Here is a 15,186-nt window from a genome sequence, read left to right as displayed (position 1 = left end):
GCAAAGAATATAATCAATATGATTTTGGTGTTGACCATCTGGTGATGTCCATGTGTAGAGTCTTCTCTTGTGTTGTTGGAAGAGAGTGTTTGCTATGACCAGTGCATTTTCTTGGCAAAACTCTTAGTCTTTGCCCTTCTTCATTCCGTATTCCAAGGCCAAATTTGCTTGTTACTCCAGGTGTTTCTTAACTTCCTACTTTTGCATTCCAGTCCCCTATAATGAAAAGGACATCTTTTTTGGGTGTTAGTTCTAAAAGGTCTTGTAGGTCTTCATAGAACCGTTCAACTTCAGCTTCTTCAGCGTTACTGGTTGGGGCATAGACTTGGATTACTGTGATATTGAATGGTTTGCCTTGGAAATGAACAGAGATCATTCTGTCGTTTTTGAGATTGCATCCAAGTACTGCATTTCGGACTCTTTTGTTGACCGTGATGGCTACTCCATTTCTTCTGAGGGATTCTTGCCCGCAGTAGTAGATATAATGGTCATCTGAGTTAAATTCACCCATTCCAGTCCATTTTAGTTCACTGATTCCTAGAATGTCAACATTCACTCTTGCCATCTCTTGTTTGACCACTTCCATTTTGCCCTGATTCATGGACCTGACATTCCAGGTTCCTATGCAATATTGCTCTTAATGGCATCAGACCTTGCTTCTATCACCAGTTACATCCACAGCTGGGTATTGTTTTTGGAATGGAATATTACTCGGCCATAAAAAAGAACACCGTTGAATCAGTTCCAATGAGGTGGATGAACCTAGAGCCTATTATACAGAATCAGAAAGAGAAAGATAAATATCGTATACTAATGCATATATACGGAATCTAGAAAGATGGTACCAAAGAATTTATTTTCAGGGCAGCAGTGGGGAAACAGACATAGAGAACTGACTTACGGACATGGGGAGAGGAGAGGAGAGGGTGAGATGTATGGAGAGAGTAACATGGAAACTACATTACCATATGTAAAATAGATAGCCAATGGGAATTTGCTATATGTCTCAGGGAACTCAAACAGGAGCTCTATATCAACCTAGAGGGGTGGGGTGGGGAGGGAGATGGGAGGGAGGTTCATGAGGAAGGGGACATATGTATACCTATGGCTGATTCATGTTGAGGTTTAACAGAAAACAACAAAATTCTGTAAAGCAGTTATCCTTCAATTAAAAACTAAGTTCAGTTCAGTTGCTCAGTCATGTTCAACTCTTTGCAACCCCATGGACTACAGCACACCAGGCTTCCCTGTCTATCACCAATTCCTGGAGCTTGCTCAAACTCATGTCCATCAAGTCAGTGATGCCATCCAACCGTCTCATCCTCTGTCGTCCCCTTCTCCTCCTGCCTTCAGTCTTCCCCAGCATCAGGGTCTTTTCCAGTGAGTCAGTTCTTCACTTCAGGTGGCCAAAGTATTGGAGTTTCAGCTTCAACATCAGTCCTTCCAGTGAACACTCAGGACTGATCTCCCTTAGGATGGACTGGTTGGATCTCCTTGTAGTCCAAGGGACTCTCAACAGTCTTCTCCAACACCACAGTTTAAAAGCATCAGTTCTTCAGTGCTCAGCTTTCTTTATAGTCCAACTCTCACATCCATACATAACTACTGGAAAAACCATAGCTTTGACTTTATAGAGCTTTGTAGGCAAAGTGATGTCTCTGCTTTTTAATATGCTGTCTAAGTTTGTCATAGCTTTTCTTCCAAGGAGCAAGCGTCTTTTAATTTCATGGCTGCAGTCACCATCTGCAGTGATTTAAATTAATTAATAAAAAAGTTATGTGTATGTTTTAGGAATAATGTAAGCCTTCTGAACTAATTTTAGAGGTAATCAATTCATTCCTCTTTAATGCTGAGAGTTAAGTTTACTCAGGTAGAATTTTTCACACATTGATAAATGATTTAGCTTCATTCAGAATTGGAAGGACTATGATAGGCTGTCAGATGCTCTGTAGAAATTGAGATTTGTCTCTTTCACTAGATTGCCATTTGAATTATCCTACTTAAAAGTGATATGAAGTGCTTAGCTGTAAGAAGTGAATCTTTTTAATACTCAGTACTACTCTTGTTTTACAAGATAGATAAACTGTTTGCAAATGCATCTCTTTTTTAGTACTGCTTTAAAAATCTGGAGTTTTCATGTAGTATTCCTGCCTCTTTGTTTTCCTTAGTAATGACTTTCTCATATTTTACTCTTGATTTAAAACCTCTTAAATCAATGATATATCTTCTGAGACTGTTTGCTAGGATGCTTATCTAAAATATGAATACTTCCTAACTTATCTATGCCCATGACTTTATTTTTAGATTTTAAGTTGCTAATGTATGGAAACTATCATCAAATTTTGATTAATTTCAAGGCTTCTTTGCATTCTCAAAGTTTGCGTTCCCCCTTGTTTCTTGACTTATTTTTACCTTGTATGTTATCCTTGTAGTCTTTCCAGACAGTTCAGCAGTTAATACTCAGAGTAGGAGATCTGAATCATTTGTTTTAGCCTGTTTGATGTAAAAAGTCTGTGTGAGGCGGTAAATTCAACATAGTTCCTTAATATGTAATTTCTCTTTTAAGTCATGCTTTTTGTGGCCTCTTATCTTGGGATGTGTATCAGTCAGGATTAGATTTGGCTGCATATAGCTAAAGTCCACCAGGAGGGCTTAAAATAGAAATTGATTTCCCCCTCACATTCATAAAGTCTAGAATTAGAAAATGATGGGGGTCACAAGGAGTTTCACAGTATCAGGGTCACAGGCTCCTTCTCTTACTGTTCTTCCGTGCCCATCTCATGATCCTGAATGGCTTCTTGAATTCCAGCCCTCACATCCAGACTCCATCCAGCAAGAGTGAAGAAGAGCAGAAAGGCAAAAGGGTCTTCTGGTTAATTCAGTCCCTCTGAGCAGGCTTCTCAAAAGTCATGAAGCCATAGTGTTTTACGTTTCTTTGACAGTGCAGCGCTTGTGTCCTCTTGGGGAATGTCTGTTGCCAGGGAGGCTAAAATGTATAGAATTTTTTTTTTTCCTGCCACAATGTATCCAGCTAGACATCTGGGTTCTGTTCATTGTGAAGGAGGGGTGAAATGGGTGTTGGGGTGAGCAGTCAGGAGCCTCTGCCTCACAGTTATTTCAGAGTTCTAATAGGAAAGTAGCAAGTGGAGCAATATCTGGGTTATGATATAATCATGCAAAGTGATGGCTAAGAAACTTCTGCTCTACCTGTGGACTTGGACTTAAACTTTTACCCCTAATCACTGTTATTTTTTGTGTTACTATTTTCCAAGTATATGTGTTATGTGTTAAGTACTTTTCATACATTTTATGTAACCCCCATGGCACTATCTGTTAGGCACTGTCCATTTCATGGCATAGGTGAGAAAACCAAGACACAGATAGATGGTATAATTGGCCCGTGTCCTCCGAATAGTCAGTGGTGAGTCGAACGTTGAATGTGCACTTAAAGATCGTCACTTATAACTGCTTCCGTCCTCTGTTTATTAATCTGTCCACCTATGTATCTATCCCTCAGATGCCACTGCCACCCCTGTCCCCGCCTCTTGTACCCAAGAATCATTTGAGGTTGCTCAAGCACAAAGAACAGAAAAACAAAAAGATAGGTAGATTGAACTAAATAGAAGAAAGAAAATAGAATGAAGTTGGGGTTCAAATGATACACAGAGTTCAATGCTGTAGGCTCCTGCAGAGATGCTAAAAGTCTCCACCTGACTTCTCATTGTGTCCTACCAGAAACTAAAAGGCAGAAAAACAAGGGAGAATTGTTTTTTAAATTTGGACTCTTGGCTTCATTTTTTAGTCATATAATAATTTGAATCCTTATAAAGAATACTAGTTCTTTTTCATATTGTGCTTCAAGGAATTATAAAGATAATTATAATAGCATTGTTACCATTTTCTGGTTTTTCTCTTTGTGGGATAGGTCAACTGAATTACCATTGCTTATTTTTTAAGATGTGGATACTCAAAGAGAAAATATTTTAGCCAGACTTAGATCGTGTACTTAGTAAAAACTAGGGCTCATTTTCGTTTGCTTTTGGAAATGATTCTGGCATTGTTTTGAAAAGATGCGCATTCTGTAAGGTTGGGATCTTGGTAAAAGTGGTATTGTGCTGAGCCGTTGTTTGTTAGAGATTCCCCGTACGTACACAGCCCGGTGAGCTGCTTCAGGACGAAAGGCCTTGCCTTATTTCTGTTTTTCTCTAGTCTCTTCAGTGTGTAGAGGTTTTCAGTAAGTGATTAATGAATGAATGACTAGTAAATGAAGAAAGTCTGTTAATGAATGTTATTATTAACATTGCTGTGTCTTAAAACTTAAGAAAGTCAGTGGCCCTACCAGAATAGAGAAAAAGTAGGTCATTCTTTATATAGCCTTTTCAAGTTGTATGAGGTGGGTTTTAGTCCCATTAATGGTTGGACATTGGGACCGCATAGAGTCCAGCCCTTGAACATGGTGTGTTTGGAGAATCACCGTAGCCGTGACACACCTGGAAAGTGGTGGCTGTAAAGGCGAGTTGCAAGAGTTAAGTCTGGCAAGTTCCTGGCATGTAAAAGTTACTGATTGGTTTTAAGGAATAAAAGTTAGATTCAGGTTTTCAAAGACTTTCCATGACACGTTATCTTTTAGAAAGTGACCTTTTTCATGGGGAAAAGAAAGGACGTGATTTGAATAACATTTGAAAAATAAAAAATAGAGATCTACTTCTTGCATTTTAGTTTTCAATTCCTTGTGACGAAAATATTAACAGTAACAGAACATTTGAGTTCAATTATTTGTTTGTTTTTATTTCTCAGGATGTGATCTTCGTGGTGGGAAGCCAAGTTTTTAAACTACCCCAATGGATGCAGACAGTGATGTTGCACTGGACATTCTAATTACAAATGTAGTATGTGTTTTTAGAACAAGATGCCATTTGAACTTAAGGAAGATTGCTTTAGAGGGAGCAAACGTAATTTATAAGCGTGATGTTGGAGTAAGTATCTGATTTTTGTCATGTGTGCTACATAGCCTAATTGTATAGTGCTGTGAATGACATACTAAGTAAAGAATGAGGACAATATCTTATACATGTATTATAAAAATTAAGAATGGGTATGAAGGCCCTGCTGAAGCTCTAAAAATTAGATGCCAGTATATCTTGGTAAATTTGCATTAGTTCTTCAGGCTAGAAATGAAGTACAGATGAATTCAATTAAAAATTTCAGTGAGTCACAATTAAAGATTTTCATGTTCATCAATAATGCCATCTTCACTTTTAAAAAGAAGTAAATAATCTGCTAAAAAGAGAGGGACAGGCTTAATGCTGCATTGAAATTTGAGCGTGCCATATGGCAGACAAGTCATTATTCCTGGGAAGGTTTATGTCTTGAGTCGATGGACAAGCTGGTAGTGAAAGACAACTAAATGAAGAAAAAACTCTGTTTCTCAGCCACTTAGGTAAGAAATTTTATAATCTATTTTAGCTCAAATTTTATTTTGAGCCTGTGATAAATTGGGTCTCCCCAGGTTTACTAGCTTTGTAGTTTAATAATATATGACAGAGAAAGAGAGGAACTCAAAATGTCAAGAGTATTAAGAAGAAATGTCCAATTCCTTTTTTTGTTTCATATTCAGTAAAACATTTAGCTCTTTTATATATTATGGCCATTTCTTAAATATTGCCATAAATGAAAAGTTGCCATGAAAATTTAAATTCACATGTTATCTTGGATCTTAGTCCCTGACCTATTTACACTCACACTATAGATAATTTAGTCCAAATCCATAGCTTTAAGTGCCTTTCATTTCTAAGGAATCTAAAATTACATCTCCAGCTCCAAACTTCCTCCTGCATTCAAGATTTGCACATCAGTCATGAATATGTAATAGGCATATCAGCTGTAAGACACAGAAGAAAGTAATAAGCACCATGAAGCAGAGAAAAGCAGGGTTAGAAGTCACAGAGGGGTGAAGGGATGGGTGTTTTGGTGAAATGGTCAGGGAAGGTCTCTGTAGAGATGACATCTGGTGAGAGACCTGAATGAAGTGAGAACACTGAAGGAAGAGAATACCAGAAGAAAGTAACAGCTATGCCAAGGTCCTAAGGCATGCACAATTTGGCATGTTCGAGAATCCATGGAAATTGCAAATTCCAGTTATGTGAGCAGAGTGAGAAGTTGGAATGTGTATTTGTAGTACGTTGATTTCAAGTATATAGTGAGAGATATATACAGGCCTTGAATTTTTTATTAATTAAATGTCCTTTTGACTTAATATGTTCTTTATGTTCAGTGTGGTTCTTGATTTCAGAGTGGGTGGTTTGGAGAACAGTTATTTCAGTCTTGGGTAAGCTTGAAGTAGTATTTAAACGTAAAATGGCCACACAGAGTAGAACCATGTGTGGAAATTAACCAAGCTGTTGGGCTTTTGGTTTTCTTTTCTTTTTGCAGAAAGTATTAATGAAGCTTAGAAAGCCTAGAATTACAGCTACAATTTGGTCCTCAGGAAAAATTATTTGCACTGGAGCAACAAGGTAAATGTTACTTGGGTTTTTACTTTTTAATTTGCCCCTCATGGGAAAGATATTTTTCCAGACTTGAAAACAAAATCACATGTACAGTGTGTTGTGTTCCTCAGTGTACAATTTGTTTCCTGTGTAACTGATAATCTTTTTCTTTCTTTCAAACCATAGTGAAGAAGAAGCTAAATTTGGTGCCAGACGTTTAGCCCGTAGTCTCCAGAAACTAGGATTTCAGGTAATGTTTTCAAAAGCTATCCAAGCTGCAGATATCCAAAAATTTATTTCTGTAAATTTTATATATATATATATATATATATATATATCTTATTTAATGATTTGAAGAAGTCCCCTCTTATGATTGACCTTTTTTTAAGTTGTGTAATTCTGTCCTTCAGCTCAAAACTGTAGTGGCAGACTTTGCCCACGTGGATGTTTGTGTGGGATCCTGGCTTTTTCACAAATTGCTTTCCCAAAAAGACGTGTTTCCTTATACATTAACTGCTTTACAACTCCTTACATTTTTCACTTCTCTCTCTCTCTCTCTCTCTCATTCACACTCTCACACACACATGCACACACACAATCTGTGTTTGATCATCACAAGAATGCTGTGTCAGGATGATGAGCGAGAGCCACAGGACCCTGTTGACATGTACACACTGCTTAGCAGGCTCTCAGCCTTGTAAGGTGACCATCTCTAGCAGGTCAGCCTTATAAAATATAATTTCTGGAGGCATAACTTTGAATAAAGTGAATATGTATCCTGGACTCGCTGGGTCACTTAGAAATGATGAGTAAGTAAAAGAAAAAGAGATGGGCCTAGGCAGTTTGGGATTTGGGTGGGAGGGGATGGGGGTCAAGTTTCTCTCTGATGACTGCAGTCTCCCCTGAGGTGGAAGGTGCTAAGCAGGCCCCGAGGTGCTGGGGGGGTGTGGGGGTGTTGGTGCTGGCCAAGAGTACAGTAGAGAGCCGAGACTGATGGCAGGGCCACTGGGCACGTCTCTTGACTTTCTCTCACTGCTTTGTGGCTGTGCTGAGTTAGAGGATAGTTAGTTCATCCAGATTTGCGGTTTTACCAGGAACAGTTGAAAGGATAACAGGGTAAAACCATTAAAACATTGGCAGAAGTGGCTAAAGTTATTAATATTGAGAGGACATTATTTTCAGCCTTGGAGCCTCTTTTACATTAGAGATGTTGCGAGAAATCCCAGTGAGTTAAAGACACAGTTTTGTCACTCTGTTCCTCATTCTGTCCCCCCAAAAGAGCAAACATCTAACTAAATTTGCAGAAACGTGATTCTACCTTACTGTGTATAAGAAAAAGTCTGGCCTTTGGAGCTCAGTGTCCACTGCTTTTTGAGTTTGAAATGACAGCTTTTCCATTTTGACTCTTTTTGGAGGAATCTGCTTTAATGTTTCCTCACCGTTCTCCCTCTTACACCGGTAGATTAAATATCCCGTTTAAAGTACAGTCTTAAAATAAGATTCAGAAGACCCAGATGTACTATTTTATTCATGCAGTTATCTCAGGCTTTATTTATTTTTTAATAAAGTTTTTGAGCTCCCCGCCTCCCCGCTTTAATTACAGCATTAAGGAGTCTCTGGTAACTTCAAATATTAAACCATGCTTGAAATGTTTCTATTTATCTTGTTTGCTCTTATTTTTAAGGATTAAAATTTAAGATTTAAAATTAAGATTGCCATGATGAGTAAGGTTTTTTTGTTTGTTTCAAAATAATTCATTGGTTTTACTTCTCTCCTAAAGGTAATATTTACAGATTTTAAGGTTGTTAACGTTTTGGCAGTGTGTAACATGCCGTTTGAAATCCGTTTGCCAGAATTCACAAAGAACAATAGACCTCATGCCAGGTAGGTCTTCAAAGAATCAACGTAACTTACCAAATTTGAAATTACTTGTCAGTCTATAAATATTTATATTAATTTTGGCTCTTTTGGTATAGTTACGAACCTGAGCTTCATCCTGCTGTGTGCTATCGGATAAAATCGCTAAGAGCTACATTACAGATTTTTTCAACAGGAAGTATCACAGTAACAGGTATTTTATTTTATTGAAACCAAGCTTGTCAATTATGGATTGAATGAGATAAGGAGGTGTTCATACCAAAATAGAGATAAAGTATGCTTTTTCCCTTCTGCCCTCCTCAGAGAGCCAGTCTCCTCATTTTTAACACAGTTGTTGTTGTTCAGCTACTAAGTCATGTCTGACTCTTTGCAACCCCATGGACTATAGCGCGCCAGGCTCCCTGTTCTTCACCATTTCCCAGAGTTAGCGCAAACTCATGTCCATTGAGTCAGTGATGCCGTCCAACCATCTCATCCTCTGTTGCCCCCTTCTTCTCCTGCCTTCAATCTTTTCCAGCATCAGAGTCTTTTCCAATGAGTCGGCTCTTCACATCAGGTGGCCAATGTATTGGAGCTTCAGCTTCTGCATCAGTCCTTCCGATGAATATTCATGATTAATTTCATTTAGGATTGACTGGTTTGATCTCCTTGCTGTCCAGGGGACTCTCAAGAGTCTTCTCCAGCACCACAGTTCAAAAGCATCAATTCTGCAGCACTCAGCCTTCCATATGATCCAACTCTCACATCTGTACAGGACTATTGGAAAAACCATAGCTTTGACTCTACAGACCTTTGTTGGCAAACACAGTAGATGAGTTTAACCTGCTTTTATATACTACTTTGAAATCTTATGTATACAGTTTTATGTCTGTCTTCTTTATCTTCTTCATTACCTTAGTAGATTCATCTGTATTGTTCCACATAGTTGTGGATCAGTCATTCTTATTGCTGTTTAGTACCCAGTGTGTGAATCTGTTCTTCCGTGGACATTTGGGTGTTCAGATTGGAATTAAGAATATTCTAGTATGTGTTTTTATACATTGTTTTTAAGTTTATGATGTCTTGCATTTAAAATACTCAAGAGAAGCCTATTTTATGAACTTCATAGAGGTTTTACATGAGCAGAATATTCAAATATAATTGGTATCTATTTGTAATGTTATTTTGTTATATCTTTCAAGTCTTTTTAATTATTTGGAAGAGGTGATTTCAAAAGAGTAGGCATAGATGTCAAAGGGTAGCATTTAGCATGCAGGGTGATTTTTTTTAAATGGTATTGTGGTTATAAATTGTTCATGGCACCCCACTCCAGTACTCTTGCCTGGAAAATCCCATGGATGGGGGAGCCTGGAGGGCTGCAGTCTATGGGGTCGCTGGGGGTCGGACACAACTGATCGACTTCACTTTCACTTTTCACTTTCATGCATTGGAGAAGGAAATGGCAACCCACTCCAGTGTTCTTGCTTGGAGAATCCCAGGGACGGGGGAGCCTGGTGGGCTGCCGTCTATGGGGTCGCACAGAGTCGGACATGACTGAAGTAACTTAGCAGCAGCAGCAGACAGTACTTTGGAGTCAGGTCCAACCTTTGGGAAAATTAAGGAAAATTTCTTTAGGTCCTTGAATTTTCTTTTTATTTCATTAATCCTTAAAGGAAAATATACCTATAAACCTTCAATAGAAAGGCTTTAGTTTTTATTCATCCTTGGGTTTTCACATCTTCCTTGGAGACTTTTAAAGGCTCTTGCCAGGATCATGGGGAACAAGTCTCTTTCTTTCCTTCTTTGGGTTTGTACACTTTGGAGCTCAGATTTCACAGAGGTTCTAAAATATATAAAGTCCTCGCTAAGTATAGACTTGGGCTTCCCTGGTGGCTTAGTGGTAAAGAATCTGCCTGTCAAGCAGGAGACTCGGTTTGATCCCTGGGTTGGGAAGATTCCCTGGAGAAGGACATAGCAACCCACTCCAGTATTCTTACCTGGGAAATCCCATGCACTGAAGAGCTTGGTGGGCTATAGTCCATGGGGTTGCAAAAAAGTCAGACACGACTTAGTGACAAAACAACAAGAAGTATGGAATAAAATAATGCTTATGTAAAATATGTATATTAAGTTAATAGATAATTAACACAATGGCAAACTGAAGACCATTGACCTGGTTACCTATTATGCATTATATATTAACATCTGGAATACCCTCTGATCTGTTGGTTCAGTGGACACATTCTGAGTGGTCCCGACAGGCAGAGCTCTAGTCTCTGGAGGGACTGAGGTGAGTCAGGAAAGGGTTCCCAGTGGATGCATATGTACATTTTTAGGATCTTTCAAAAAGTAAGTGTAAATGTTAGTGGGGGGAAATACATGTGTTTATTCAAAATAGATTTTATGAAACTATTTTTCACTTTCTTTTCTATGTATATTTTTACCTATTTAGATGAAAGCTTACTTATTTTAAAGTTATTCTTAGCATTGTATGGATTAATAAGTATATTACATCACCCATCCCCTGGTGCTTTTTTGTTTTTAATTGGCAGTTATTGTTCAGTCACTAAGTCATGTCTGACTCTTTGGGACCCCATGAACTGTATCCTGCCAAATTCCTCTGTCCATGGGATTTCCCAGCCAAGAATACTGAAGTGGGTTGCCATTTCCTTCTCAGGGGATCTTCCCAATTCAAGAATCAAACTGGCATCTCCTGCATTGGCTCTTTTCCACTGAGCCACCAGGGATGTAAGCTGTAAGGGTGAATGACCAGATTAGTAATAAAGATGTGAATACCAGATATTGGTAAATCTGTGGGGATGTTCAGACTGTGCAGTTTATAACAGCCCTCTGGTTTCCCAACTCTGGTAGCAGCTTTGTTTACTTCTGCTGGGTTCCTTGATACTCCTGTGATGAGCTTTAGTCGTAGCCTAACCAGAAGCTAGGCTACAGTGACCAAAAGGATAATATTATTAATAGTTGTCTAGTTCCGTTTGTTTTCCCTTCCTTTAATGAGCATATTTTAGCAATTCGTATTTGCTCTGTGACTTTGTATGTGTGTGTGTTTAATATACTTTATTTTCACAGTGGTGCCCAAACCAAGATGAATAACATCATTTTATGTTTGATTCCCTTTAATTGTTCGTAAAAAGTTGTATTTCTTGGTTCTTACTATGTGTACAGTTATATAAGTGTAGATTTTTAAAAGAACAACCTGATATTCTAAAGTACTCAGTTCTTTGTAATTCTGGGAAATCAGCTTTTCCTAGTTTTCTTCTGCCTCTTCTCACCTCTTCCTCCATTGTGTTGTTGCAGGACCCAATGTAAAGGCTGTTGCTACTGCTGTGGAACAGATTTACCCATTTGTGTTTGAAAGCAGGAAAGAGATTTTATAATTCACCACTTAATTGGTTAGAATCCTTAACTGAGCACCTTTTAAAACCTGCTGCACATTGGACTCAAAAGGAAAACCGGACCAACAGTAACTGAGGAAATAGACTCTTTTATTCTTTCACGGCTACAGTGTAAGCTCCAGGCCCTTTGGATTTTATTTCAAACCTTGCTGTAATATAAAAAGGAAGTTTACAAGACATGACATTGCTGCTTTTACAAAAGGACATTTCTATTTATTTTCGCAGTAATTTTCATGTCCCCGTGAGCAGAGCTGTCACCGTGTGCACTACCGCAGATCGTTTTGTTGTTGTCATTATTTTTTTCCAGTTTGAGCTAATGTGTTTTATTTGTGAATAGTCTTTTACATTTTTGTATGCTGAATATGGGCACCAAAGAACCTGTAAAAGTTACCTTTTTCAATTGAATGTGCACAAATAAAAGTTTGGAAAAGATCTCTCTTCATATCCATTCTATAACTTTTATTCCCCATTTTTCTATTTTAACAAAAATTGTATTCATAATTCTTTTTTTTAATCTATGCAAGCTTAGACTTTTGCTAAAGTGTGTCAGCTTCGTTTTGAAGTGTATTTTGTAAATATGCCATATGTGTATAGTATCTTTTAATGCTCTGTTACCAAATATCAAATAGGAATTTTTTTTTTTCTTGAAGATTAGAAATGAAAACCTGTATATAAATTGTAGGGAACCAGAGTAGAACTTTATAGATTAAGCATAATGTTTTATGTTGCTAATTTAACATGGTAGAAAATGTTAACCATCTTTTAAAAGTTGCAGAGTTGTAGTTTTAAAAAAAGAAACCTCTTATTACCTACAAGGTAAATACAAGAAAAGCTGTGGTGGGCTGTACCTCATGTGTACCTGTGTTATTCTGGAAAGACTCAACTCTGGTTATAGGAAAAGAATAATCTGAGGTTGATACTCAAGGCTGTATATTAGGAGTCTTGTCAGAAGTTGAAACGTGCTGTTTTAACAAGAAGTGCCCCAGTGTGACTATATTAATACTGCAGTTCAACTTGAACTTGAAAGCCATTTTGCAAGATAAGTCTTTCCCCTTGCTGTGTCTTATTGAATGAAGCTAAAGAGTGACTATTCAATACATGGGATTGCACCTTTAAAGTTAACAGGAAATACGCATTTGTGAACCAGTGACTCTGGCTCACCCATGAGCCCGGGAATGGTAATAACAGTATCAAGCTGTAGTGGTGCTCGACCAATTGAGTATTAACTAAGAATGATTTTACCTAGAAATAAAACTAAGTGGAGAATCATATTAGTTCTCAGTTAACATTAACAGAGATAATAATACAACATAGTCTTCCACTAAAACCTTGAATTTCCAAAATGTTTTGGAACCTTTGTGAAAAATTGGAACACTTTAACCTCTATATTCTAGTACATTTTCCCGACCATGTTCTAAAATCTTGAAAACTGTACTGAACAATGCATATTATTTTATGTTTATCTTTGTCTTCTCAATACCTTCCCCTGCCCTTCCTCTGACTCTTCATAAGTTGGAGGCAAGGGCTAACTTTTATATTTTCTCTCTTGGCAGAGACTTAATTGTGATTTTCAGACTTCTTTCTCACTTTTTACGTTTGTGTTTAGGTAGCCTCATAAAATATATACAGAATAAAATTCAATGAAAATTATAGGTTCTGGGCAGACTGTTTGAAAAATTTGAGTTTTCACTTAAACTTAATTAACAGTAATTAAGTGATCTCCTGTTCTGCAGTGTTCACAGAAAAAGAAAAAGAGAAGGAGGGCTGGAGGGGAACATGATGATATAGCCAAGATGCAGATCCAAATGTTCTAAGATTTTTCAGTATTGGAGTGACTTGAAAACTAGGTAGATCAGTAGCTCATCAAAACGCCTTCTCAGAAAAGTGGAAGAAAGACAATCCGACTGGTCTGGTTTCAGGGCTGCTGCTCGCGTGTCGCCTGGCAAAGTGCCATGGGTGTGACCCACTAGACTTAAAGCTGGTAAGAAATGAGTGTGTCTGATGTCTTCTGGCTTTTCACAAGTGCTGTACATTTTTTTTATAAATAAAAACTGTAAATATATACATAAAAAGTGTAAGTATTCCCCCTTTTTATTTTTGAAAGTGAAAATGCTGTAGTTGGGGTTGTATTGGGTAAAAATTAGCTTGAAAATAGAATTGTTTCATTACAGATTCTGAATAATAAAAGAAAAATAGAGTGTTTAAGATACTGAAGTTGAAATCACTTAATGATAAACCTACTAAGTTTATAAACAGTTTCCTGCCCATTGATAATGCATGGCTAAGCCATGAAATAGCTAATGGATACAGTGTTTGAACTTGCACAGTTTAACAGTTTTGTTAGTATCTTACAATCTGTGATGCTTGGCAAAGAAAAAAACATCATACTGATTAATTACCTGTCTTGACCTTTTTTAATGTCAGCATATAATTCCACTGAAGGTTCTTAATAAATTTCTTCAATCGATTACCTCTACAGAACATACTTTCCCTTCTTCCAGAACAAATGAACAATGCATGCTCTAACTTGCGTGCGAAATGTACTGTGCAGAATGGAGGTTGCAGATCTTTCTTCATAAGTTCCCCTGCCAATTTTAATGTAGATAGTGTTTTTCAGCACCAGGGCTTTTAGTCATTCTCCTGAGTTTCTGATAATACAGTTTTACTGTTGCTTACAGAGGCTGAAGTCTGACCATTTCATTATAAAGGGCTGCAGTAGATCTTACTTCCTTATATCAAACTGGGACAGTTTGTTACGGGCCAATACAAAAATTTCAGGCTAATTGAAAAGGGCTTTTGACTCTGAGGATTCTCTTTTCTTCAGGGTAATCATATTTTTGTATTCTTTTTCAACTTAGGTTGTTCAATATATTTTGTGTGTGTTTCCCATAGCTTAAGTCATTTAATGGATTATTGCATAAATGGTTTGAGATTTTTTATTGTAGATTTTCTAGTGTACCAAAATGTATTGGTAAAATGCCTCCCCACATCTTAAAATTCAACTGGTGCAGTACAGAAAAGAGCAGTCCATTACTGTGTGGGTGAAAACCCAAGTTTTTGGTACAGTCAGTGATCTGTTTCATCATAGAAAAGAACATAGTGAGGGAATTGTCCCAATGTCCAGATGTCATTTATTATGTCTGCAAGCATCTGAAAGTCAGCATCAGTTATAGCCCATAGGCTGTAACTTGAGGTAGTGATATTCCTGAGGCGTGTGAAGAACTGCAGGAAACTATGGATCTAAGTTATCATGAAAGCCTTACAAAGAGAGACGTGTGCAAGCTTAACTTAGTAACTCAAACCTAATTACTTACAGATTTGGATAAATAACCTAATGACCTGACTCCTTTTCTCATGTTTACTAACAACTACTACTAAATAAATATGATCCCACGATTTTGAAAGTATCCTTTCTACTCATATATTTT

The 15,186-nt window shown here is 37.5% G+C and overlaps 1 protein-coding gene across 1 annotated transcript in view; it reads left to right on the top strand.

Moving 5' to 3' along the window:
* TBPL1 (TBP-like 1) overlaps positions 1 to 13,830 on the top strand; it is a 41,349-nt gene extending 27,519 nt beyond the window's left edge. The window contains exons 2-7 of the mRNA XM_010844267.1: positions 4,798 to 4,976; positions 6,433 to 6,515; positions 6,675 to 6,738; positions 8,269 to 8,372; positions 8,465 to 8,559; positions 11,661 to 13,830. Coding sequence (XP_010842569.1) covers positions 4,842 to 4,976; positions 6,433 to 6,515; positions 6,675 to 6,738; positions 8,269 to 8,372; positions 8,465 to 8,559; positions 11,661 to 11,740 — 561 coding nt within the window. The 5' untranslated portion in view covers positions 4,798 to 4,841 and the 3' untranslated portion in view covers positions 11,741 to 13,830. The remainder of the gene's footprint in view (positions 1 to 4,797; positions 4,977 to 6,432; positions 6,516 to 6,674; positions 6,739 to 8,268; positions 8,373 to 8,464; positions 8,560 to 11,660) is intronic.
* The last annotated feature ends 1,356 nt before the right edge of the window (positions 13,831 to 15,186 follow it).

Source organism: Bison bison, unplaced genomic scaffold, assembly GCF_000754665.1.
Source record: "Bison bison bison isolate TAMUID 2011002044 unplaced genomic scaffold, Bison_UMD1.0 scf7180017864198, whole genome shotgun sequence".
Taxonomy (NCBI): domain Eukaryota; kingdom Metazoa; phylum Chordata; class Mammalia; order Artiodactyla; family Bovidae; genus Bison; species Bison bison.
This window is presented reverse-complemented; position numbering and strand designations above follow the sequence as displayed.